This window comes from Ostrinia nubilalis, chromosome 22 (genome assembly GCF_963855985.1).
Source record: "Ostrinia nubilalis chromosome 22, ilOstNubi1.1, whole genome shotgun sequence".
Classification (NCBI taxonomy): domain Eukaryota; kingdom Metazoa; phylum Arthropoda; class Insecta; order Lepidoptera; family Crambidae; genus Ostrinia; species Ostrinia nubilalis.
In genome coordinates this window covers 11,864,216-11,888,426 of record NC_087109.1, presented here as the reverse complement: position 1 = coordinate 11,888,426, position 24,211 = coordinate 11,864,216, and the positions used below count along the sequence as shown (strand labels likewise).

The window sequence follows — 24,211 nt, the reverse complement described above, 5'->3', positions numbered from 1 at the left end:
ATTTTAAGGTGATTTGTAAGTTTTGTGTTACTAAATGTTACTTACTTGCCGCATTTTATTATATTTAAGACATGTATGTACCTAGGTCTAAAATATACTGGAAGTGGAAGTCACTGGATGGCCACTACCAACGGGACAACCTGGATATCATTGGATAAGCCCTATGTCCAGAAGTAAGTAGACGTTCTTTAAGTGAGATGATGACGAGCTAACTAGTCAAGTCAAAATGATTCCAAGCTTTGAGACAGCTAAAGTCATTGCGGCTTTCGGGAAAAAAGAGCTTTAATTTTTTTTATCCACAACGAGGAAGCTCTTGGCCTGTATCTCACCTGATGGTAAGTGATGATCAGGCCGAAGGTGGAAGCCAGCTTCACCCGTTAAATCCTCAACCACGGAGGAAGTGGCTATCTATGAGTGAGATCCCTACTTTTCTTACCATTCACTTATCTACCTAGGTATAAATTCTGTGGAAGATCAAAGTAGACCGAAATTATGAAAGGAGGAGTTTATTGAGTGGACATCACGTCTTGGCAATAATCTCGCTGACTCGCCGGGTGACGTGTACTTAGTGGGTGAACCAACTTACGCCCGACCAATCAGATTTTCGAACCGAAGCTGATGAGCAGAGATGTGAAATAACGAAATCTCTCATCTCCTCTCTGTTTTGGTGGAAACTGGGCTGAACCTTCGTTCGTTTCAGCCAAATGATGTCCACTGCTGGACAAAGGCCTCCCCCAAGGCTTTCCATAACGACCGGTCATGCGTTGCCCGCATCCAGGTTCTTCCCGTAGAGGTTCTGAGTAAATCCGGGTATGGCTGTGCGTTGTCTGTCAATCAAGGTGCTATTTATACCTTCAGATAATGCATTATCTTATATTGGCACGCGAATCCTATTTTCGCCATTATCAGGACAAACGACCCGCAGGCCGACGATCTCCTATAATTAGCCCGGCTATTTCTATACCGGGTTATTTCTAGGCAGGCAAACAAACCAATAAGGCGACTTCCTAAATGATGGCCGTGAGAGGTCTGATTCTAGGAATAGCTTTAACATTTTGAGTTTCGAAGATTTCTTTTAGACATTGTTGCAAGAATAAAGAAAACATTATGTATTTCTTGTTTCTATATTCCCTTAGTTAGGTAGGTTTTTTCAAAAGATTTGTGTTTAATTATTAGAAAGTTGAGGGCTCATTACTTACTTATTTACAATTTAAAGAAGAAGCAGTTGAATTTCAGTTTTTTTTAAAGATTATTAGCAATTTGTATTGCCCAAATTACTAATAGTCCCGTTAGCCCCTCATGTTAAGCTAAATAACCTTGTGTTACGAGTGGGCTCACCACAATAGTCGAGCGGCGGTGGGATACTTAATCAGTAATTACTTTAATAGAATCAACTTTTCTTTGATGCAGTATAGAAATTACACCCTGTATATTCTAATTCACTTTTCCTAATCAAATTAGGTAGGTACCTACCTATTTGGTGATAATTTTGTTTAGATATTCTGTATATCCTCTTAATCTTTCGCAAAATGACGTAAGACAGAGCATAAAGATTCGAAAATTCTGCGAGAATAGGCGCCCAGCACCAAAAAAAAACAAAACCAGCCTTAGCAACTGGCCACTCGGCCGGTGAAAAAAAGAAATGCGAATTCTATTTTTAAATCGATGACATTCCACGGGCAAAGGGTCGTAAAATCGCCAGTTAGAATGCGCCTTTGGCGGCGCGCGCGCACGGTTATGTAGCATAACCCTGACTTGATTTTAGGGTTCCGTTGGGTTTGCAGACTAAGAACTAAGCTTAATTTGTTTAGCTTAGATCGCATAGCTTTTTCATAGTTGTGTGCAAACTGCAAACTATACAAATATGGAAAACTGTGTAAGATATGCCAGTTAAGCTAAACTAACTTAGCGGCTTAGTTCTTGGTCTGAAACCCGCATAAAAATTAACTTAGTTTTGTACCTTCTACTGTTAAATACATAGTACACCTTTACGAACGAGCTTAGCTTAGCCCGAAGGTAAATTGGCAGATAATGCCTTTATGGTATTAATTTAGCATTATGTACGAGTAGGTACCAATTATGGCATAAATTAAAAGTTACATAAATAAACGAGACAATACTTATTAAACCCGAGAAAGAAGTACCTACTCGTAAAACTTCTACATGCAGAAAAGGATGATTCCAAGCTTTGGAAAGTAACTAACTACTTACTTAAGGCTTTTACTGATTATCACACACTTTTCCCTGTAAGTATAATTAAAGATGTTTTTCATACGGAACCCCATGTTTTAATGTGATTCGCGCTTACCCGTATCTTTAATGCGTCCCCAGATTCCTGCGAGTTTGGCTGCGTTAAAAGTTTCTTCGATTTTTCAAATACCTCATTCGGCATGGCAACGGCATACCTAAATGCTTTAAGCTTTCATTATTTTTCTTGTTTATCGTTAAGGAGGTTTTGCTTGGGTGGTTTCTTATACTAGTGACTTGTCCAGGCTTCACACGGGCTGATTATTTTTACAAAGTTTTGGGAAAACCGTAGATAGTGTACCTACTTGACTTTCCCGCCTCTCGTTCTTAATGCTGCAACTCCTATGTAGACAGGATCTATAGTTTGAACCCCAGACTATGTAATTTATAAGAAATGCAATAAACACATTTTGACTTTGACTTTACCAGCAAAGGGTAGTCCTAAATTGGAAAATTTAAGTGGCATTGGATTCGTTTTTCTTCAGTTTTCTTTTCTTTTCTCTCAGAATTTACAAAGGCTGAGTTGCACCACCTAATTTGAACCGTAACTATGACGATACCGGTGTTTTTTGTAAGGACTTTGACATATTTTTAACGTTTGTTAAAGTTAAGGTAAGATGGTGCAACCCAGCCTAAATATCATGACTCGATATCCTCGTTTAACTTGAATGAAGTTAAATGACTTTAGTTAGATATATTATTTGTTTTTTACAGGGAAAATTGTAGGTTTAAGTATATCCTACGACTACAAGGTCTTTTTGACAAGACCATGTTGCAAAACATGTCAATGGTAATTATTGCAATTAAGAATTAAATAAAATTAAAGTGATTATAGTACACATGACCCGATCAGATAAGTACGACTGCATCATCATTTGTGAGGTCTAGCAGAAGATAAATAAATCTTTGAAATTGAATATTCAATAATATACAGGTTTCTAAATGCCCGTTTTCACCATCAATCCCTAATTTTTAAGTGACCCCTATGAAACAAAATGCCTGTTTATGTGTTACCATAGGGGTCACTTAAAAATTTCGGATTGATGGTGAAAACGGGCATAAGTCTCGTATGGATAGAAATACATAGGTACTAGGTTGAGTCATAACATAGCTTTTGAAGTCTCTGAACCTACATTAACATTTTCCTTTTTCCCCAAACTCAATAGTCAATTTGTGGCCAAATATTATTACCTAAAGTGTTTAAAAAAAACAATTAACTAGGTACGTATTCTGTATTATCCTTGTAAGGATTTCCATAATTTGTTTACACCGATTTTATACCGATGTAAAGACCAGGAGCTAGGTTACAAAGATTCTGCACATTCTAGTTATCGGGACTATTTCCCACCTCTCGCTCCCACCGCTGCAACTCCTGTGTAGCCAGGATCTACAGCTTGACCGCCAATAAAAACTCAACCAGTGAAGGTCAAGTTTGTCCCGGGGGAAAGTGGAAAGTTACCTTCACAAGTAACTGCTGATGCAGGGGCAACATGTCTGCTAGTAAGAAAGACAGACTTAACACCTGGATAGCTGGAGTAACTACCTTCTTATATTGTTGTTAGAGGTGTATAAAGCAGGTACCAACATTTTTAAGAGGAATTTACATTAAATGTTTTACCATGCGAATATACTTTGCAAGAAAGTCATCGATGAAATTAAAAGACCGTCTGCTGGCTGCGGGTGGATGTCAAAGAGCGAAGCCACTATAACTAAGGCAAATGTAGTAGGTCCAGATACAATAGAACTTTATTGAATATAGCTTGTCTAGTTCTCTTGTGATATAACCGTACCTACCTGGTTACGGTACGACGACTGATGAAGCCTACTTACCATCATGCTTTGTTTGTCACCTGTCATCCGCTTTGCAATGGAGGGAAGTCGAATTAACTTAATTTCGAACTCCTCCTATGTTCTTCTGATTAATTTCGTTGCGGGTCCAATGACAGTCTGTTTAACTTTCCCCCGGGACAAACTTGATTGTCACTGGTTGGGTTTTTATGGCGGTAAAGCTGTAGATCCTGGCTACACAGGAGTTGCAGCGGTGGGAAGAAGAGGTGGGAATAGTTCCGTACTTACCATCATCTTAGAAAAGGAGAGGTTGTCATTAGAATTTTAAAACAGTTTTAATTTCTTGGAATTTCAATTTTCTCCTGCTATCTTTGTTCTGCACAAGATCTCGAGTTGAGATCACCCAGTGGCGTGGCGACCACGGGCCTTAAGACGTAGAAGATTTGGTAAATGCTACGGGAAGTAGGTACCTGGATGTGGCCAGCGCAGGACTGATCGTTGTGGAAATGGGGGAGGCCTTTGTCCAGCAGTAGACGTCATTTGGCTGAAACAATGAATGAAAGATCGAAATAGTGTAGTTTTCGTGACGTCATTCATCTAGGGATAATCTGAGTCTACGTCATCTTCGTCCACTGTGCCGAAGCGGCGCAGGAGTCGCGAGAGCCGGGACAGGCCAGTCGCGCCCCGATCGTCGCACGAGGAGCACGTGTGACCGCGAGTGACCGACAGTGCGATGAAGTGCGTGATCCTTGCCGGGTTCCTGATGACCCTACTGGGTCATGGATGTGGAAACGGTGAGCTTTTAAAAATATATTCCTTTGTATTTTTGATATTTTTTTATTTAATTAAATCACTTAAGCGATAAAATCATTAATGAATAAATATTTATCAACTACATGAACTAAATATTTTCAAATAAAAAATATTATTATGTCCTAAATCGCTGTCCAAACAACGCCACATGGGGCCCAGAATGCTGGCTGCATATCCGCGCTGAATGGCCAAACTAATTCGTTGGCCAAGTTCTTTTCTTTCTTTTTCTAATTTTTATTTTATTTTATTTATTTAGGACAACTAAAACAGACACAAGTACAATTACAATTAAAATTATCGACTTTAAAAGTCATTTATTTTGTGTAAATAGGCTTTTAAAAAGAGCTTTTACACGTCTTAACCCTACTACAACGTCGGGACAGTTATAAATGGGCCAATGCTGAGAAGAAACAGCGCAAGAAACTCAGTAACTTTGGAAGAGAAGCTCATTTATTTTATTTTATTTGTATAAATTAGGACAACCAATAAGACATATAACAATATTTACAACGTATTTGATTGAACTTTTTCTTATTCACAATACATTTTTTTTTGTGTTTCCTTTTTATCAAATTACCTACCCACATACCTACTTCCTAGTAGTAGTAGATTATGTGATTTTTTCTCTTGCTCCACTAAGTAGGAAGAATCTATCACCATTCACCACTAACTCGAAAATTTCTTTTACTGATCAATTAGGTAGGTACTTTTTATTTCTTTTCTAAAGTTATCTCATATTTTAATGTATAACAATTTTTAATTAATGAAATCTTGATTTGAGATTGGGTCAGAGTTCACCAACAGACAAAATTAAAACAACGAAGCTTGCGTTTATTTTACTGCATGTCAGTGAACTTTAGCCGTTTTTGATTCAGTAGAAAATATTTCATTTCCAATTCAACATAATTAAGAACTTAATTATGTTAAAAGTTTTAACGATAAATAAATAAAGTTATAGAAAGTTTACTACGTTTTGAATTATAGGGAAATTTTCTCCAACTTTTTTCATGTTTTTTTCAGGAATTAACACAATTTTCCGAATTGAAGTTTTATAGTTTTTTTGTTAATTGTCGTAATACTTAGGCTGGGTTGCACCATCTTACTTTAACTTTGACAAACGTCAAAAATCTGTCAAACTCCATACAAAAACACCGGTTATTGTTACGGTCAAAGTTAGGTGGTGCAACTCAGCCTTAGTAAAATAAATATTTATAAAGTCGTTATTGTTAACTATTGAAAACCCTCTGTGAACTGAAGAACTGGACCTAATACTTGATAATCTTGTAATGAACATAATTCACAAATGTTTTATTTTTACACTCAATAGTTTACGTTAGTGCTTTATCACTGGGTTTGCGAAAAATATACGGCTTTGTACCTCAAACAATAGTTTTTGTCTGACTGATAATTATTTATAGGTACTTGATAAAACAAATGCGGGCTAGCCCAGTGATTTGAGTTTATTCTTTTTTTTTGTTATAAGTTTTTTTTTGTGGTTTGTATATTAACTTAGTGGGCACTTATTCATACCTAATTTGCGGTTTTTTAACATTGAAAAATAAAACTTACTAGCTTTCCGCCCGCGGCTTCACGCGCATGGACTACATTATCTACATATATTACGGAACCCTATTTTTTCCAAAATAAAATTTAGCCTATGTTATGTTACTCGTGGATAATGTAGGTTTCGAATGGTGAAAGAATTTCTGAAAACGGTCCAGTAGTTTTTGAGCCTATTCATTACAACCAAACAAAGTTTTCCTCTTTATAATATTAGTGTAGACAAAGAACGTAGTACCTACGTAACTTAGTGGTGGTACTATTTCTAAATTTTGTCGAGATGCAGCGTTTTGACAGCTCACAAAAAATACCTATCTTAACCAAACTATCGGCCGATAAAAAGTCTGCGGGGACTCTTAGTTAGACAGACCAGTCTATTTAAAGCTCTACGTCACACCAATCCGTCAAACTTAAAGCACCGAGTTCAAAAGTCAATCAGTTTTCAGACCAACAAATTGGCGTCTGGCGCTATGCCAAAAATAGCTCCAGTAGTTGGAGCTGTGCAAAACAATTGAGCATCACAAAAAGTTGGCTGATGGGCACCGATTGGAAGCAATCGATTGAAGGGGAAAGCTCATTGGGACAATTGATGGTGATTGGGCCAATTCGCGTGATCGGTCAAGAACGGACTTGATTGATTTGTTTCTAAGACATACATAGATAGACTAGCTTTCCGTACGCGGCATCGCCCTCGTGGAATTTTGTCTGTTACAGAAAAACTTTATCGCGCGCGTGTTTCAAAAACGGGAATGGAATATCCTATGTCCTTTCCCGGGACTGAAACTATCTCTATGCCAAATTTCATCAAAATCGGTTCAGTGGTTTAGGCGTGAAAGCGTGACAGACAGAGTTACTTTCGCATTTATAATATTAGTATAGACTAGTATAGATATTACTCTCTTAGGTATGCGTATAAATGCGGGCAGCGCAAGAATATACCTTCTATCAGAAATAATCCTTGAGGAAGACCTTATCAGTGGCCATTATAGAGTTGAAAGAGAATAAAAGGAAGGCACAAGTTACTTGTCAGTATCACCAGAGCTATCTGGGTATAATGGCATCATAATGGACTGTTTACTCTCTTCTAGAAGATGGGAGAGAGCAGCAGTAGTGTGAGGCTTTTGAGGCCCATGCTATCCGCGATCATTCGGAAAATTATAGATAGGTAATCGAAAATTCTTTAGATTAAAAAATGGTTAGAAGTAGGGAAGAGGCAGCATTTTTTTTAAAGATTATTAGTAACTTGTTACTGTACAAATTACTAATACACCCGTTAGCCCCTCGTACTAAGCTAAATATGCTTGTATCACGAGTGAGCTCACCACAATAGTCGATCGGCGGCGGGGACCGAAGCCGCGTTCCCCGGATCACGAGTCGGCTATTCCGACCCCTTCACCGTTCGGCTATCGTGGCATTGGCGCATCTTCAACTTATCTTCGAATCAGTAGCCCAAAATCCTGGCACGAAACCCCCCCTCCTCCACTATAAACGCGTATGAGTGGCAGGAATGTTTTTGGGTAATAATTTGCCGAGAAATGTCTCATTTCAGGATAAGCTGAAATTTTGAACTAAAAAGAAAAAAAACTGTAAAAAAGAACAAAAAACATTGGCAACCCAAATCGAATTCTTTGCAATATTAAAGAAAATATAAAGTCCTACAGAAAAAAGTCCATCCATTGCAGATTGCGTACGCAATATCATTGCCGCATCACACAAGAACATCAAACACAGGACAAGGAAAACGACACGACACTTCCCACAGATAATGGTGGCATTGTGCAAGCAAATTATTAATTAATTGGACTGTTTGCCAGAAGGACGCTGGCGATTGAATTATGCCATATAATGTTGTAGAAGAGGAAAATTAGCATCACTTTCTTGGGCTGATTTGCACCACCTTTAACCGTGACTACGAGTATAACGATAACCGGTGTATTTTGTATGGAGTTTTACAGATTTTTTATAATTAAAGTAAGATGGTGCAATCCAGCCTTATTTAATGTAAATGAAACTGTGATGGACCTGGCCACACAAACAAAAGAAGAAGAAAATACTGCGATGGAATAATGGCTGGATCTTCTGCGCGACGCCATTTTCCTAATTTTGGCGCGAATAGTTAAAATGTTTCTTTTTTTACCTTTTTAAGAAAATACCAGCTACCTAGTTATAGTGGTTTAGAAGAGGAAAATTAGCATCACTTTCATTATTGAATTAAAACTGTGATGAACTGGCAATGACGACGAGATATTCTGCACGACGCCATTTGCCTAATTTTGGCGCGAATAAAATGTTTGTTTTTTTCTTTTGGAAATAAGTTTATCTAGGTTGATTGACAGGTCGCTTCGGGCTAAGATGGCAGCAGGATCTGCAGGATCATGACTATTGCAAATTAAGCAGAAACTGGCGAGCTTAAGAATCCTCGCTTTATATTTCATCTACCGTGTTAATGGCTATGCTCACATGACATTGGCAAACGTGGAAAAACACAATAGCCATAGATGAGAAGAAGAATCCTCGCAGCATTGGCTGTCATAGTTAATTTTATACCAAGGACTCACCAGCTGTCATAGGCATCAGACATTGTCGTCATAGGCACAGATTACGAATAAGTTACTACTCATAGGCATCAATTGTTTTAGGCTAACAGTAATGTTTTAATGCCTTTCTTCCCCTTATCTTTTGTGTTTCAAGATAAACTTAAGTGCTAAAGTACTAAGACTGCACAAGGCAATCGTACATAGACAACGGAGGCTTGTCTGTGACCGGGTCTATGATAACCAGCAAGATTTGGACGTCAAGTATCGGCGCGCGCGCACGTGACGTCACGCCTTATCACCCGTTATCACCCTGAGGTCGAGGGTCGTGTTCATTCATGTACAGTTCACAGTACTTGAGACTACGTTGCTATTGCAAAATCGCACGTATTCCAACGACATAAGATGGAAATAGCTAGCTTGATGTACAGGGTTTGTACGTATGATGTCATGCGCGCGTGTGGTGCTTTGTAATCACATCCCTGTGCGGTTTCCTTTTATTATTTTTTTACGACACATAAATTTCCATAATACAGGGTGTTTCAAAATACCCCCTAAAGCCTGAAAGGGCACAGAAACTGAAACAATCTGAAATAGAAGCCGTTGTTCCTATTGTCATATCTTAAACGGTTTTGGAAATAACGTACATCGAAAGTTTCCAAAAATATCGATATGAATTCCCTCACTATCGATCAGCTGCAGCGGGGTTCATCGAACGCAAATCATAGACTTTGTATTTTTCAGAATGTCAATTAGCCGCATTTTTTGCCTACTTCCTTTATCGATGTGTTCAAAGCATGTTTGTTCGTTAAATAAACATTTTAAATAGGTACTCACTAACACTTTACATGTGTACGTACATTTGAAAAATTTTTTAAAAACTTCATCTATCGAAACCAGGCCACTTGATGGAAAAAAAATCGTAAGTAAATAACTTTTTCCGATAGCAACATCACTACTAATGATAGTTTTCAAACATTCTTAGACAACAGAAAAAAAAAAATTTGTGAAATTCCAGGTAGGTTACGTTACCGTACCTTTAGTCGAATTCTGTTATTATTTAATCTTTGAAATTGCATTTCCGCCCATCTTTCCGCCCCTCTTTAGCTTACTCCTGGTACCTTTCCTGGTACCACCAGGAGTAAGATTGAATTGTGTTCCGTATAAAAATAAGCATTTAGTAACCCGTTTGTAAGTTCACCATAAGCACCAATAAGGCCTCATAATTACGGAGCCGCAGCGCATGATAAACACAAAAAATATTGATGCGAGTCGGGTGAAGTGGTGTGCCAACCTCTCTTCCCGCGGTGAATCCTTCAGCGAGTATTGCCACGCATGCCGCAACAATAAACGCCGTGTGAGACGCATCGAAGCCATCCGCAGGATTCGGCTGCAAATAACGTTCCATTTCAAGAATACGCGTCTTAAATCGCTTTTCCGTAAAAGCACTCATACACACACAATGCCAATGTTTGAACTCAGTTGGTCGCACAGCGTAAGATGCCCGGCGTCTCCGTAAATGAGGCCTTAGTTTTATTTCATTTTTTTATTTTAACAATTTGTTGAGTAGCCATTGGATACAGAGGCGTTCACATCATATTTTACAAAATCCTTGCAAAATGGGTCTTATTTAAGCAGCAAAAGGTTGATGTGAACGCATCTGTACCATTATTATTATTTTGTAATAATTTGCCAATAATAATAACATTAATAGCGGCATTTAAAAAAATGCTGAGAATTTAAAACAATTCTAAAATAATAATAATAACAACAACAAAAAACGTAGGTACATTTTGACAAACATTTTATTTAGTAAGGCAAGTGCTCAAAGAAAGGCCAACGTGGAAGCAAAAGTACTAGGGAAACATCAGTGCTTGAGCTTAAGCATTTTGGGTTTTCAGTTTCTTTTACGAAACCCTAATAGACAGTGATTGTAAACATTTTTACTTAGATTTTTTTTTGGTGGCATGTTTTGAGTTTGCACATTTGCATAGTAACGGTTGGCACCTTTTAAACCCGCGCGTTCGCGGGGGCGAGTGGGGCGCCTTATTACATTTTTCAAATATCCCAAAAATGAAATTTTAAGTTGGTATGAAGAACATGACGTCATACTGCAGCATCGTATCGTACAACTCCGTGTAAATCAAAAAACATTAACTACTCACATCCATAATCATTATTTCAAAACACATAAATGCCTAGTCTACTAGTCAGGCATGATTCATGCATGATACAATATCGTAATACTAACTTACCATCAGGTGAGATCGCGGCCAATTGTTAAACTATTCATTTAAAAAATATGCTTTTATTTACTCATAAACCTTTCTTTAATAAATTTCAAAATCGTCTCGTACTTTTAAACTTAAAATCTTAAAAATCAATGAAAAATTAAAATAATACCCAAAGAAAATGTTGGCAACCTCATTAGTGAGTGGGCTAGGGAACACCACCCCCCGCCCTGGAGCCCACCACCCCCCGCCCTGGCGCCCACTCTAACGGCTAACTCGTGCGCAGCGCTGCGCGCCTGGTACACAGTGGGCCGAAATATGCATTGCGTACTAATTCCGGACCAACAATATTTTTTTATACACAAATAATTTTAAACATTATGCCTTTTGTATGTTAAACTTTTGGTGGTACAAATACTCTTAAGATTGTGTATGTAATTCTAATTCAGCAAACTCTTACTGTAAACGTAAACTTATTACAAAGGTAATGCTAGAACATAATCACGGGATGCCATTACTTTAATATGCTTAAACTAAACAAGGCGGCTGAATAAAGGTATGGGAGAAATACTAAGTAGGTGCGCGTTATTGACACTGCACTGATATCAGAACGTGTAAACATTGAGGCTCAGTCAAAGAGAAGGTGACCTTTGTTCCTTAACTCGCCGAGCCTATTATTTACTTTGCGTGTTTGAACACATTCACTCAATGTTTTGTTAAATTTAAGTTTAGCCACTACCTACTTAATGGCATGTATTTAATCGTTTTGTAATTATCTCTTTGTCAAACAAAATAAATCAAAAATAGCAAAAAAAAACTGACCTTTACACGAAAAACGCAATCTATGTAATTCAAACTTGGCATCAGCTTTCGTCTAAGCACAACTATTTGAATTGCATACTCATCTGTTTTCGGAATGCATATTTGGCTAGCTGATTCTGGTTTTACATTAATTGTAGAACAGTCATGTTTCTGATGTTGCAGTAAGTTTAAGAGGAAAGTTTATTATTAACAGAGATGCAATTAATGTTCCCGTGTAAACACGTTTAGAATTATTATCTAGTACAATACTGTCTAACAAGTCTGCAATGCAATGTCTTTTCATGATTGTAATTTGTAGTGTTTTTCTTAAATGAATAAATTAAGGTACTATTTGGAACCGAGCTGCCGATTGTAACTGCTGACAGCACGTGCAGCGTCCCGTTGTTGTCTACGTCACTCACCATCAAGTGACAATGGGACGCTGCATGTTTTATCATATTATTATTAAGGAGGTTAAAGATTAGTTCGGTCCATTGGGGCTTCGGTAGCTCAAAGGTTAGCCACCGGGATTGCGGAAAACGCGGGTTCGATTCCCACACGAGATCATCAAGGTTCGGAATTCGAATAGTGTTCTATCTTTAGATATTAGTAGGTACAGAGGCGTTCACATCAAGTTTTACAAATGATTAAGGCTGATTTACACGTAATAAGTAGCTAGGTAACTAAATTTGAATTTGCATGTCGTTTAAATGCAATTTAATCACTTAAAATTAAGTCTTAAAGGATGATTTTCACGTATTATGTAGTTAAGTAGGTAACTAAATTTTACCTTCATTTTTCGGGTAAGTTGGTGGGTGGGGCTTGTCACTTGACACCTTTTGATAAGCAGTTTCATACTAATTATGAGACATTTGGACATAGACTTAAAATTAAGTTAAAATTTAGTTACCTACTTAACTATTTAATACGTGTAAATCAGTCTTAGGCTGCTTTTGTAAAAGTGAAAATTATTGAGGGACGCTTTAGAATGTTGATATGAAAATAAATTTGAGAATTCAATAACATTTCTTCTATTTTAAAATGAGACGTAACTTGGTAGACAAAGTAGGTACATAAACGACATTGCGACATTCCTTTACCTGCGAAATAAAAATTAGCGTACTAAAATCATTGTTAAAATGTTGTTGAAATGTTGCATTGTCATAATAAGAAGTTGCAAAAATTTGGCATGTGGCACGATCCCGTTCGCACCACTTTGCACTGCGGAAGCGCCGAAAGATCGCGACACCGGCCGTCGGCTCTTCTTTGATTTAGTCGTTCATATGCTTCGTGCGTGATCGGTGTGTTTTCCTATCGTTTAACTACTTTCGAAAGCTTTGTGTTTTGTGTTGTTTTGCTACAATGGCAATGTTTTCTAATTCCGAATATTATGAGATGATGTTGTGTGTGGGTCGAGCTGATGGAAATTTAACTCAAGCCCGTGAACTTTATCGGGAACAGTTTATCGAAGGTAGACCGGCGGCTGACCAGCGACGGCTTCCGTCGTATCAGTGTTTCCATGATATGGTGACACGTCTCCATTCTACGGGCTCTTTTCATCGATCGGGTTCTAGTGGACACCCAAATACAAACGAAATGCGTGCAGAAGAGGTTCTGCAACTCTTTGAAGACGAACCGACGACCAGTACAAGGCGCGCCGGGGCGCGACTTGGAATGAACCATGTTTCAGTTTGGCGAACACTGAAAGAAGATGGTCAACATCCGTACCACTACCGCCGCACACAGGAATTGATTCCTACTGACTTTGCGCCGCGAATAACAAGACGGGCAAGAATATGCGTGCAGCAAGGAGGACGTCATTTTGAGCCACTTTTGTAGGTATGTACCTAACCATAATTTTGAATGCTTGTTGTTTTGTTAACGACGTGCGTGTATTTTTTTCTCCGTAGGTATTAAATAATAATAATACCTAGTAAATACTAGGCGCACAGAATGTTTTAATGAGGCGTGGCCGGGGGCGTGAACATAGAAAGTTGCTCCTGGTCACTCCTGGTAGGACAATGAACCCAAATTAGTGATGGGAATTTTTATAATCGATATTTTTATTTTACATAAATTTACCCGAAATTTGAATATGTCGCTATGACTGTAAGAAATTAACAAGGGACTCTTTATAGACGTCTATTAAATACCCTTCAGTTATTAGGGGTTTTTTTGTAACACCCTGTATATTTCCACGATATAATTTATTTATGCTGTAATACTTACTTCTAGTTCTTGTAGCATTGGCAGTTACAAATTTGATCAATAGATGGCGTTTGTTAGTTGTAATTGTATTTCTAAATCGCGGTGACCAGGTTACGCTAACATTGGAAATTATAAACATAAGAAGCAATCAATGGAGTGAGCGAAAGGCAATAAAGAAAAACAAGAAAGTACAACAACTTTTCTATAGATGATTTTGTAAATAGAAAATAAATATCACGTAGATAATATTAAAAAATGTTTTAGTAGTAGAATGTGTTTCTTTAATTGGCTTTATGTTCAAGTAGTATCTTCCTGCGCATAGGTAATGTAAGTACAATTAAATGCTGTTGAAACATTGTTAAACAAATAAAATAAAATAAAAACAAACTTCGAGTTTGCCTACTTGTAATTGTAATTATTTCTTTGATACTTTAATAATTTTAATGAATTAATTAATTATTCTGTTCACATATAAAATAGCTGCCTATCAATTTATAAGAAAACACTATGAGTAATTCTAATGAGTAATTCCGTGACATACGCAATAATTATGTATTTTTGTTGTGGTTTTCTTTCAATAACCTCCATGATGTGTCGGGAAAAACTTATTTATTTCATTCGTATTTAGTATTGTTTTAATTATTTAATTAATTCATATAAACAATATATATTACCTACTATCAATTAAGGCAATTCTAAAATTAGTCAGAGGTCACTATAACCCGATATTCTAAGAACTACAGCGGAAATGTAATTAGTAGGTAGGTATAACAAATAGGATGTGATAACTTTTACAAGAATTGCCGCTTGATAATTTTACGAATTTTCCTCCTTTTAATTCTTCAAATTAATTATGTTTCATGTAAGTACATAGTAGGTTCTTTTCAGTGTTTATGCACGTGTTTATTTAATTTTTTCATGGGTATCAAACAATTCTTTTGCATTTTTACGAACATCATCATCATCATCTCAGCCATAGGACGTCCACTGCTGAACATAGGCCTCCCCCAATGCTTTCCATGTTGCCCGGTTGGTAGCGGCCTGCGTCCAGCGCCTTCCTGCTACCTTTATGATGTCGTCGGTCCACCTTGTGGGTCATCAAAAATCATAATTTTCTTAATGATTGTGTGTAGACAATACAATTTCAAAATTTTTCATTATCTGTAAAAATATTTATATTTGTTAGGTACCTACTATGTCAACGACCTATAATTACAAAAATAATTAAAAAGTACTTGAATACCTAATGAGAGATAGGTAGTCGTTTGTTAACTAACCAAAACTTAACTGATAAAAATACACTCGACGTCAAATAAATCGCACCTCCCGCGACAAGCATTTTCAAACGTATGCATCCCCACTTCCCACAAATATTGGTACCATTTAAAAGCCTAGTTCTAACCTTCATTTCATTAAAGGAAAGGTTTTTACCCCAAAAATGTGTCTTTAGAAGGATCCAGAGTCACTTCTTCAAAAAATAGGTAGTTATGCTAGAGCCAACTTTTATGGCTATAAAACTGTTAAGTTGGGTTTAATTGCTATCCATCTGTTAAAGAGGACACGTGAAATCATTATTTGGTTTTATAACCATAAAAATTGGTCTAATTGATCCCATGGGTGGGCCCAAAGTGAGGTATTTTTTCAAGTCACATTTATGGTATATGTTAATCATTTATTAAGAAATTAAATGTGTTTTTCTTTAAGGATATTTATTGGGCTTTCAAATAACACCAATATTGTTGGGGTACCATGATTGTGTCTGAAGAAAATCGTTAAAGTTCGCGTCGCGGAAGGTGCGGTTTATTTGATGTTGAGTATACTTAAAAAATCTCTGTTTCATGTATAATGCAAGACACTGTTAGGTGTCTCTAGGTCACAAGTCAAAAGAAAGTTGTTTTTGTTTTGTCGAAATAGAAACTTATTGACATTTGCATTTCGCACGTCGAGTTTTCTAATGAGTGGAATATTTTAACAAAAATAATAGTAAAAGTTCATCAAAAAAGATAATACTTTTTTTTATTACAACAAGGCGTATTGACCTCAATCCATAGGTACCTTCAGTCAAAGTCAAATAGTTCATGACACCAAGTGGCCAAAAAGTTGACATATGGTTAACATAAGGTGACATAAGGTTTTATTGAATTTCTGTTAACATGTTTCTTAACAATTTTGTACGGAACTCTATCATTTTAAAAATAAAGTATCCTTATTTAATGTCTGTCACTTGTCAATGAAAATTCTTGTTTAACTTTGATAATCCTATTGATTTATGAATTAATTAAACATTTTGTACTCCGATACACTTCTCAGTAGTATAACGTAATTAAAAGTATTATATTGATATTTAGTTACTGTTTTATTGCCATTCTAACTTACACCCCGTGCTAAAAATGTTGCGTTTCCCTGAACAAGATCTTATATTTATATTGGCATGTTGAAATAGGTTCTATGAACAGTTTCATTGCTCTATTTTATTGGGAAAAATACAATATCGTGAACTAAAAGTGTACAACGACATCTATTTGGTCTTTAGTCTTTAAGATGTTGTTATAGCCTGACCAGGAACATAAAAACCCTCGCCATGTTGCGGAAAATTAATGGTACTAATTTCTTTTAATGGCAACAGTAACTGAAAACTTCACTGACATGTCACCTTGCATGTCAGTCTATTGCTGTCAAAGTGTAAACAAACTTTATTTTAAATGTGCGCAATTGATTTTGTGAATTAAATTGCTAAAATCTTTTTATAGTCGTGAAAGAAAAGTGGTTCACAATGTGTTAAAGTATTTGTCGAAGAGAAATACTAAGGGTTCGGACAATATTTTCATTGAATAATGTTTCCGACAAAGGTTGTCAAATTGACTGACATGTTTATCGTATAGTACAGTCAACTATGAAAATTAGCTGTGGTTTGTTTCAACTACCTATTTTAAAGTTTTTTGACACTTTGTAAGTATTGAATTTTATGGAATTGGGAAAGAAGTACCGAGTTTGAAGCGTTCATGAGCAGACATTGTAGTTGAATATTCAAGTTCAGAATTTGATTATTGATGAATAATAATAAAATCCTACTTGCTCGATTGATGGTTTCATTTAATTTATTTAAACCAGTTTACCTATAATATAATAATTTTTTGTTAATTTATGAAAATAATAAATTAGCCTATAATCCTGAATCCTGATACATAAAGTTAGCCTATTAATTTAATACAGGTACGACTGTACCCAGTGTTGCACTATCAAATGCAATTGACGCGCCTCAATGCCAGGGTTTTTATGTTCCTGGTCAGGCTTATACTATGGTTATTGTTACTTAACTATTTAATTACGTAATAAGGTATAAAACCTGTGTAATTAAAATAAAATAAATTTGTCGCAATAGTGACTAAATAGTACTTTTTTGACTTCAAATATACAAAATCGCAGTTAATTTCAATATTTATAACTTTCCAGTTTAGAGTGAATAAAAGAAATGAAATATTTTTATTAAATTCCAATCCAGATCTTATTATGAAGGTTATAAAAAGTTAGAAGGTAGTCCAGGATTTTATTACATGTCTTCTTTCTTATCTTTGAAGCTCTACCAGCGCTCAAGACAAACATAATGGCAAGTGTAGCATAGTGTGAATTTAAATGCGGTCTCGGATTACATAAACGCATATTATTACAAGCCGGGTATTGACCCAGGCTAGTTCGTCTAAACTGGTCCTTCTGGTCTAAGCCTTACACTCGCGGCCGTGGTTATTTGCCATAAGTGCGATTACACTATTTAATTAACTTTAAATAAAAAGCAAACCAGTAAGTGGGCGTGAAGTAACGGTTTTGGCTATCTTTATTCTTACATCGTTTTTGAACAAATTAATTTTGGATTTAATTTTAGTCTATTTTTAATTGAGTCCGTTCATAAATAAATGTTGCAGATTTCGAAGACTGTGATGTAGGTATAACACTTTCGTAAGTAATGATATTGTGTCACGTTAGCCCATCTTCATGATTTTCTTTTGAGGTTTTGTGTTTATTATACGCTACGTCTTTAATAAAAACTACCAATACAAATATTACATTAGCCTTCGGTTTGTCATCGTAGTCGTAGAGCAGTTAATTCGTATCTTGTAGTAGAGTTTTGGGCTGACACTTTTAGTTTGTTGCCGACAAGACAAAAAGAAGAAGAATGTTAGATTTAGGACCACTAAGTTCAGTAAAAAGTTCCCCATATTATTATATTACTCGTTAGCACAATAAATTCACAATGTGTGGCCCTTTTCTCGGCCGCCACTGTACTGCGGCATGTACTCGCCTACGTTCCGCGAATGGGTAATACAACCAACGGTACACCAGGGTAGTCGCAATGTCCTTAGCATGCAAATGTGACTGTCGGTCTACTATGCAAAACATTTGGAAAAAAATATTTTGTCTTGCTCACTCGTGCAGGCATCTTAGGTTGTGTGAGATAGATGGAAAATCCAACGGTACACCAGTGTAGTCTCAATTTCCTTAACATGCAATTGCAAAATGTGTATTGTCGGTCTGCGATGCAAAACATTTGGAAAAAGTTATTTTGACTCGCTCAATTGTGCAGGCATCTTAGGTTATGTGAGATAGATGGAAAATCCAACGGTACACCAGGGTAGTATCAATGTTCTTAGCATGCAAAATGTGTATTGTCGGTCTACTATGCAAAACTATTTGGAAAAAGTTATTTTGTCTCGCTCACTCGTGCAGGCATCCTGGGTTGTGTGAGATAGATGGAAAATCCAACGGTACACCAGGGTAGTCGCAATGTCCTTAGAATGCAAATGCAAATCTGTCTGCGACGCAAAACTATTTGGAAAAAGTTATTTTGTCTTGCTCACTCGTGCAGGCATCTTGGGTTGTGTGAGGTAGATGGATTTTTTTTACAGTTTGTATTGCACAAATTACTAATGGTCCCTTAAGCCCCTCGTGTTAAGCTAAATAAGCTTGTATTACGAGTGGGCTCAATAGTCCAGCATCGGTGGGATTGGAAATTTGATTCCGCGTTCCTCGGATCTCGAGTCGGCCAGTCCGACCACTTCACCGTTGGGCTATCGTGGCTATACATATAAAATCACCAGCATCACCAGTTTAACTTTCCCCAGGATATACCCTTCAGTGGTTGGGTTTTTATTGATGGAAGCTGTAGATCCTGGCTACACAAGAGATGAAGCGGTGGAAACGATGGGAATAGTCCCGTTGCCAATGGCGCTAACTAGTGAGCGTATAGCTCAGAGCATATTCAATTTTTGCGCAGTTTACTATCTAATTATGCAATAACAATAAATAAATTATCAATTAAAAGCCGACATGCGTTGACCAGACGTTATCTCGTGAACCTTGGCTTAGTATCTCATGGAAAATATTTGTTTAACTCATACGTATGTTGTTTCTATTATTTATTGACATTATTTACGTAGGAATTCCCCTTATCTGTTCCGAGAAATGATTGAGAAGATAGTCAATAAACCGATACTTTATCCGTGTCAATAGACATAACCAATTATACAAACAAACAATTGAGACTGACCATCTAATATTATACACTGACTTACACGGACACCCGTATTCACAAACGATGCTTGCTTAAGTGAAGCAGCAAATCAAACGGACGGCCTTGAATAGAGCTCTGTGATTGGTTCGTGTGTCACCCTGTGCGTCCACGCGCACTGTGAGACCTCATAGTAATATTTGTGAATACGGGCGTGAGTTTCCTCTGCCATTTCTTCTCAACACCAGTCAATATTATGTTGTCCCGAAGCAGCGGTAGAGCAAGTTACATTATATTGGTGCCCTGAAAAGGGCCTACAAAGAACTTGAATTGAATTTGGTGTATTTGACAGGTATGGTTCAATGGTCTAATAAATAATTGTTCGGTTCTTAAAGAGTTCAGTAGAATCTAGACCAAAAAATAAATAAAGCCGTTCTTGAGACTTCCTCTGATTTCTTCTTTGCCCTCCCATTACGCGAGGTCGACGTTTATTTTATTTTATACTAGCTTTCCGCCCGCGGCTTCGCCCGCATGGAATTTTGTCTGCCACAGGAAAAACTTTATCGCGCGCGTCCCTGTTTCAAAAACTGGAATAAAAACTATACTATGTCCTTTCCCGGGACTCAAACTATCTCTATGCCAAATTTCATCAAAATCGGTTCATTAGTTAAGGCGTGAAAGAGAGACAGACAGACAGAGTTACTTTCGCATATAAATGCCGACGAAAATAATTTGTAAACAACACAGGTGGTTTAGCCATTCGAGGAAAGATAGCCAGTCCCTCTGTGGTTAAGAATTTCAATTTCTTTTTTTATTTCTTTCCACTTAAACCCGACAGCGTCCTCCGGAGTCCAATGAAACAAGCTCTCGCAGAGCCAGGGTCATCTGTTATCGTCCATTCATGCGATTTGAATGCTTTAGACGTACTACGCGACTTAACCCCGACCCCTGATAACTGTCACGCTCGGCCACGGCTCTGTATCTTGAACTAACTAGTTATTTGTCTTTGGGTTTATGAATACAAGCGACCCACTCCGGCTTCGAATGGGTGCAACGAAAGATAAACCATCCTCTTGAACCTTTGTGTTGCTGAAAACTGCGAAGTTTAAAAATTTAAGCAGAAAAGGTAACGAATAAGATCAGTTGCAGCAGCGGCTTTCAACTCCCGCTAGGTAGGTAAATAAAATCATAAAATTCTCATAGCGCAAGTAAGTAATAGCGCAAGTAAGCCAAGACGTAATAATAGTGTGAACACCATCTCGGTTAGTTTCTCCTTCCCCCATCCGTACACCGCCCATACTTCGGCGCCATCAGACTATCTTTCATCAGCTGGTCACGTTTCCACGTAGGAGCAACTCCTGCAGCACGACTCTCTCTCATTTTCCAGAGGCAAATTGAGGATTTGTCAGCCCCACTGGCCAGAAAGGTTAGGTAGGGAAGCACTATATTTATAAAAGAAATATAAAAATATTCGGGAGAATAAATGGGCCAGTGCTGAGAAGAAGCAGCGCAAGAAACAGTCTGTTGTCCAAGCATCCATCCGTGCATCCTTGCTAGCTTTTTATAATATTTTGTATGAAAAATTTCGACATTGGCTAGCGAGCCTCGGCTGTAAGTTGTAATTATGGAGCCAATTGTTGGGGCTAATAATAGAACTGCAATAATTGCGGGGTTAAAGGGCAACCGCGCCGCCGACAGCTGCCCAAATTGGAAGGCATTTTGTCAAGGAATCCGATTGTTTTATGATATTTCGAAGAAAAATACTGTAAATCCTACATATTAATAAATATGGAAGTCTGTTAGGATCATTTTACTCTTTCATGCAAAAACTACAGACCGGATTTTGATGAAACTTTACGTTACGATTATTAGATCAGATAACGCTTAGGCTATAAAAAAGCTTGTACATATATTAATAATAACTTTATGTTACTTTCTGTCCTTTCCTGGATACCCTATTCCTAGTTCTTAGCTCTTTGTTGATGATATTAATTTAAATTCTCTTTCTGTTTCAGTACTGAGATGTTCGTTGGAAGGAACAGACGCCGCTTGCTCCAATGACGAGGAAAAAGGTAAAGATCGTGTTACCTCTTTAGTAGTTTTTGTCATGTTCCGCCAACAGCTTAATAGCTGTGATAATATTAGTTTTGTCTCTTTTAATGTACGGTCACAGTCTAACAGCTTTGCATGCATTTTTTATTTACAACTGCATCATTATTTACGAAAGGATTTCGTCCGTAAATCGTAATCATCAGGTCATTAGTCTCCAAGCAGGAGCAAGACGCTCACCAATTTACCTTAGACAAGCAGCGGATTTTGCCTGATGAAATAAACTGATGATGACGTTACTGGCTTGATCACCTTTAAAGGTGCTGATGGACTTGAGCATTCACTTGTAACAGAACATCGAGCATTCGCCGTTTTTAACCGAGCCGAGCCAAGCATATAGCCAAACATTGCTATGAACGTTTTCATGAGCATTCTAGTGATCGCTAAAATAACAATAACTAATTATATTATCGGAATGATGACCGAAGCTTGGCTCGCCAAATAGCTCGAAGCAATGCTCGTTAGAATGATCGCCAGAACGCTTGCTAAAATGTTCTCGTATTTTTCTATGATGTAATATTCGCACAAATGCTCATTACAAGTGAATGCTCAAGTTTATCAGCACCTTAAGGCTCGGCCAAACCAATGCGTGCAGCCGGCGTTCGCGATGGCGAAACGCATTGATCGCCATCGCCATCGCACACGCAGGCTGATCACGTTGGTTTGGTCGAACATTTACCCATCTGTTCAATCCAGAACAGTAATAATTGTTCAATCATCAATTCCAGTCCAATCCCCCGTGGAGGTGGAAGAAAAACCAGCGCGGCAGACGGAGTGCCTGGCCGGCAGCGAGTGGGAAAGCAACTGCCACTACTGCCGCTGCGCCGACTCAGGAGTCGCCGAGTGCTTGAAGCAGGAGGCCTGTGATTCTGGTGTCTTCTGTAAGTACCGAGATTCATTTACTGAAGACAGCGCGGTAGACGGAGTATTTAATGGGCAGTGAACGGGAGAGCAACTGCCACTACTGCCGCTGCGCCGATTCTGGAGTCGCCGAGTGCTTGAAGCAGGAGGCCTGCGATTCTGGTGTCTTCTATGAGTATTCTTATGGGTGGAAACTTTACTGATTGGGTTGGAATTAATTATCCATCATGTATTGAGAGATGGATTCTTCAAATGTTATTCACCCTTTATACTGGAGGAAAGTCAATCCTAAAGTAATACGAACCTCTGTAATCTTCTGTAAAATTTCGTGGCGGGTCTAAGGACTGTTTAAACCTAAAACAAACTTGGACTCTCTCTACTGCTTGGGTTTATCAAGTTACAGCGGTGAAAATGAAAGTTTTCATCGCTGCAGTGTTATTAGTACATGTATGTAGGAGCTATAGTAATTACTAGCGGCCGCCCGCGACTTCGTACGCGTGGATCCCGTTTTACCCCCTTCATCTATCTATTCGCTTGAAATTTGGCATGCAGGTATCTTAGTAAGATACCTGCATGCCAAATTTCAAGCGTCTAACTTAAGCGGTTTAGCTTTTTCATACAAAAGGATTTTCCCGCTAATTCCCGATCCCTTGGGAATTTTGCAATATCCTGTTGTAACTAAGCTTTAGGTTTACTAAGATACTTGCGTGCCAAATTTCAAGCGTCTAACATAAGCGGTTTAGATTTTTCATACAAAAGGATTTTCCCGCTAATTCCCGTTCCCGTGGGAATTCCTTTTTTTTTTTTTTTTTTTTTTTTTTATGAGTTCTGCAACTTGGCAATCTGTGTTAACACAATAAGCCATTCAGATGAGGTATCTTGATCTTGTCTTAACAGCAGAAGGAATTCCTATGAATCCCTTTCATCTGGTTTCCCCAAATCTCACTGCAAGTGTGGGGACACTATGCCGTTTCAATCTGGAGTGTGTGATACTTCCTGTGCCCACCAGTTTCGATGCCAGTTCATTGACGTGGGTTGATATTCTCGTCTGATAGCTTTCGCTGTATTTAGCGATCTCTTTTTTGACGGTGTCGAGCTTCAGGTCCTCGTGTATATATTTGTTGCTCACGTAGTAGGGTATGTCTAGCATGGCTCTCAATGTCTTGCTTTGAAATCTTTCGAGAATCTCTATGTTGCTATTGCTAGCAGAACCCCACAGCTGGATTCCGTAAGTCCAGATTGGCTTAAGGATGGTCTTGTAGATAGCTATTTTGCTTTCATGTGAGAGGTTCGATTTGCGGCCTATCAACCAGTACATTGATCTGACTTTCATATCCAGCTGTTTACGCTTGGTCCAGATATGCTTTCTCCAGGTGAGTCTTCTATCAAGATGCATACCCAAATATCTGGCATCTTCGGCCTGAGGAATTTCCTCGTTATAGAGTTTTATTGGGGGACAAGTCTGCCTTCTCAGGGTGAAGGTCACATGGACAGATTTTCCTTGATTGACCTTAATACGCCATTTATCCAGCCATTCCTCCACCTTATGGATGTGG

At 37.8% G+C, this 24,211-nt stretch overlaps 1 protein-coding gene across 3 annotated transcripts in view; it reads left to right on the top strand.

The window, feature by feature from the left end:
- The first annotated feature begins 4,716 nt into the window (after positions 1–4,716).
- LOC135082810 (balbiani ring protein 3-like) overlaps positions 4,717–24,211 on the top strand; it is a 37,475-nt gene continuing 17,980 nt past the window's right edge. For all 3 annotated transcript variants that reach the window (XM_063977571.1, XM_063977570.1, XM_063977569.1), the window contains exons 1-3: positions 4,717–4,829; positions 21,701–21,757; positions 22,523–22,675. In XM_063977571.1, the coding sequence (XP_063833641.1) occupies positions 4,769–4,829; positions 21,701–21,757; positions 22,523–22,675 (271 nt within the window). In that variant the 5' untranslated portion in view covers positions 4,717–4,768. The remainder of the gene's footprint in view (positions 4,830–21,700; positions 21,758–22,522; positions 22,676–24,211) is intronic.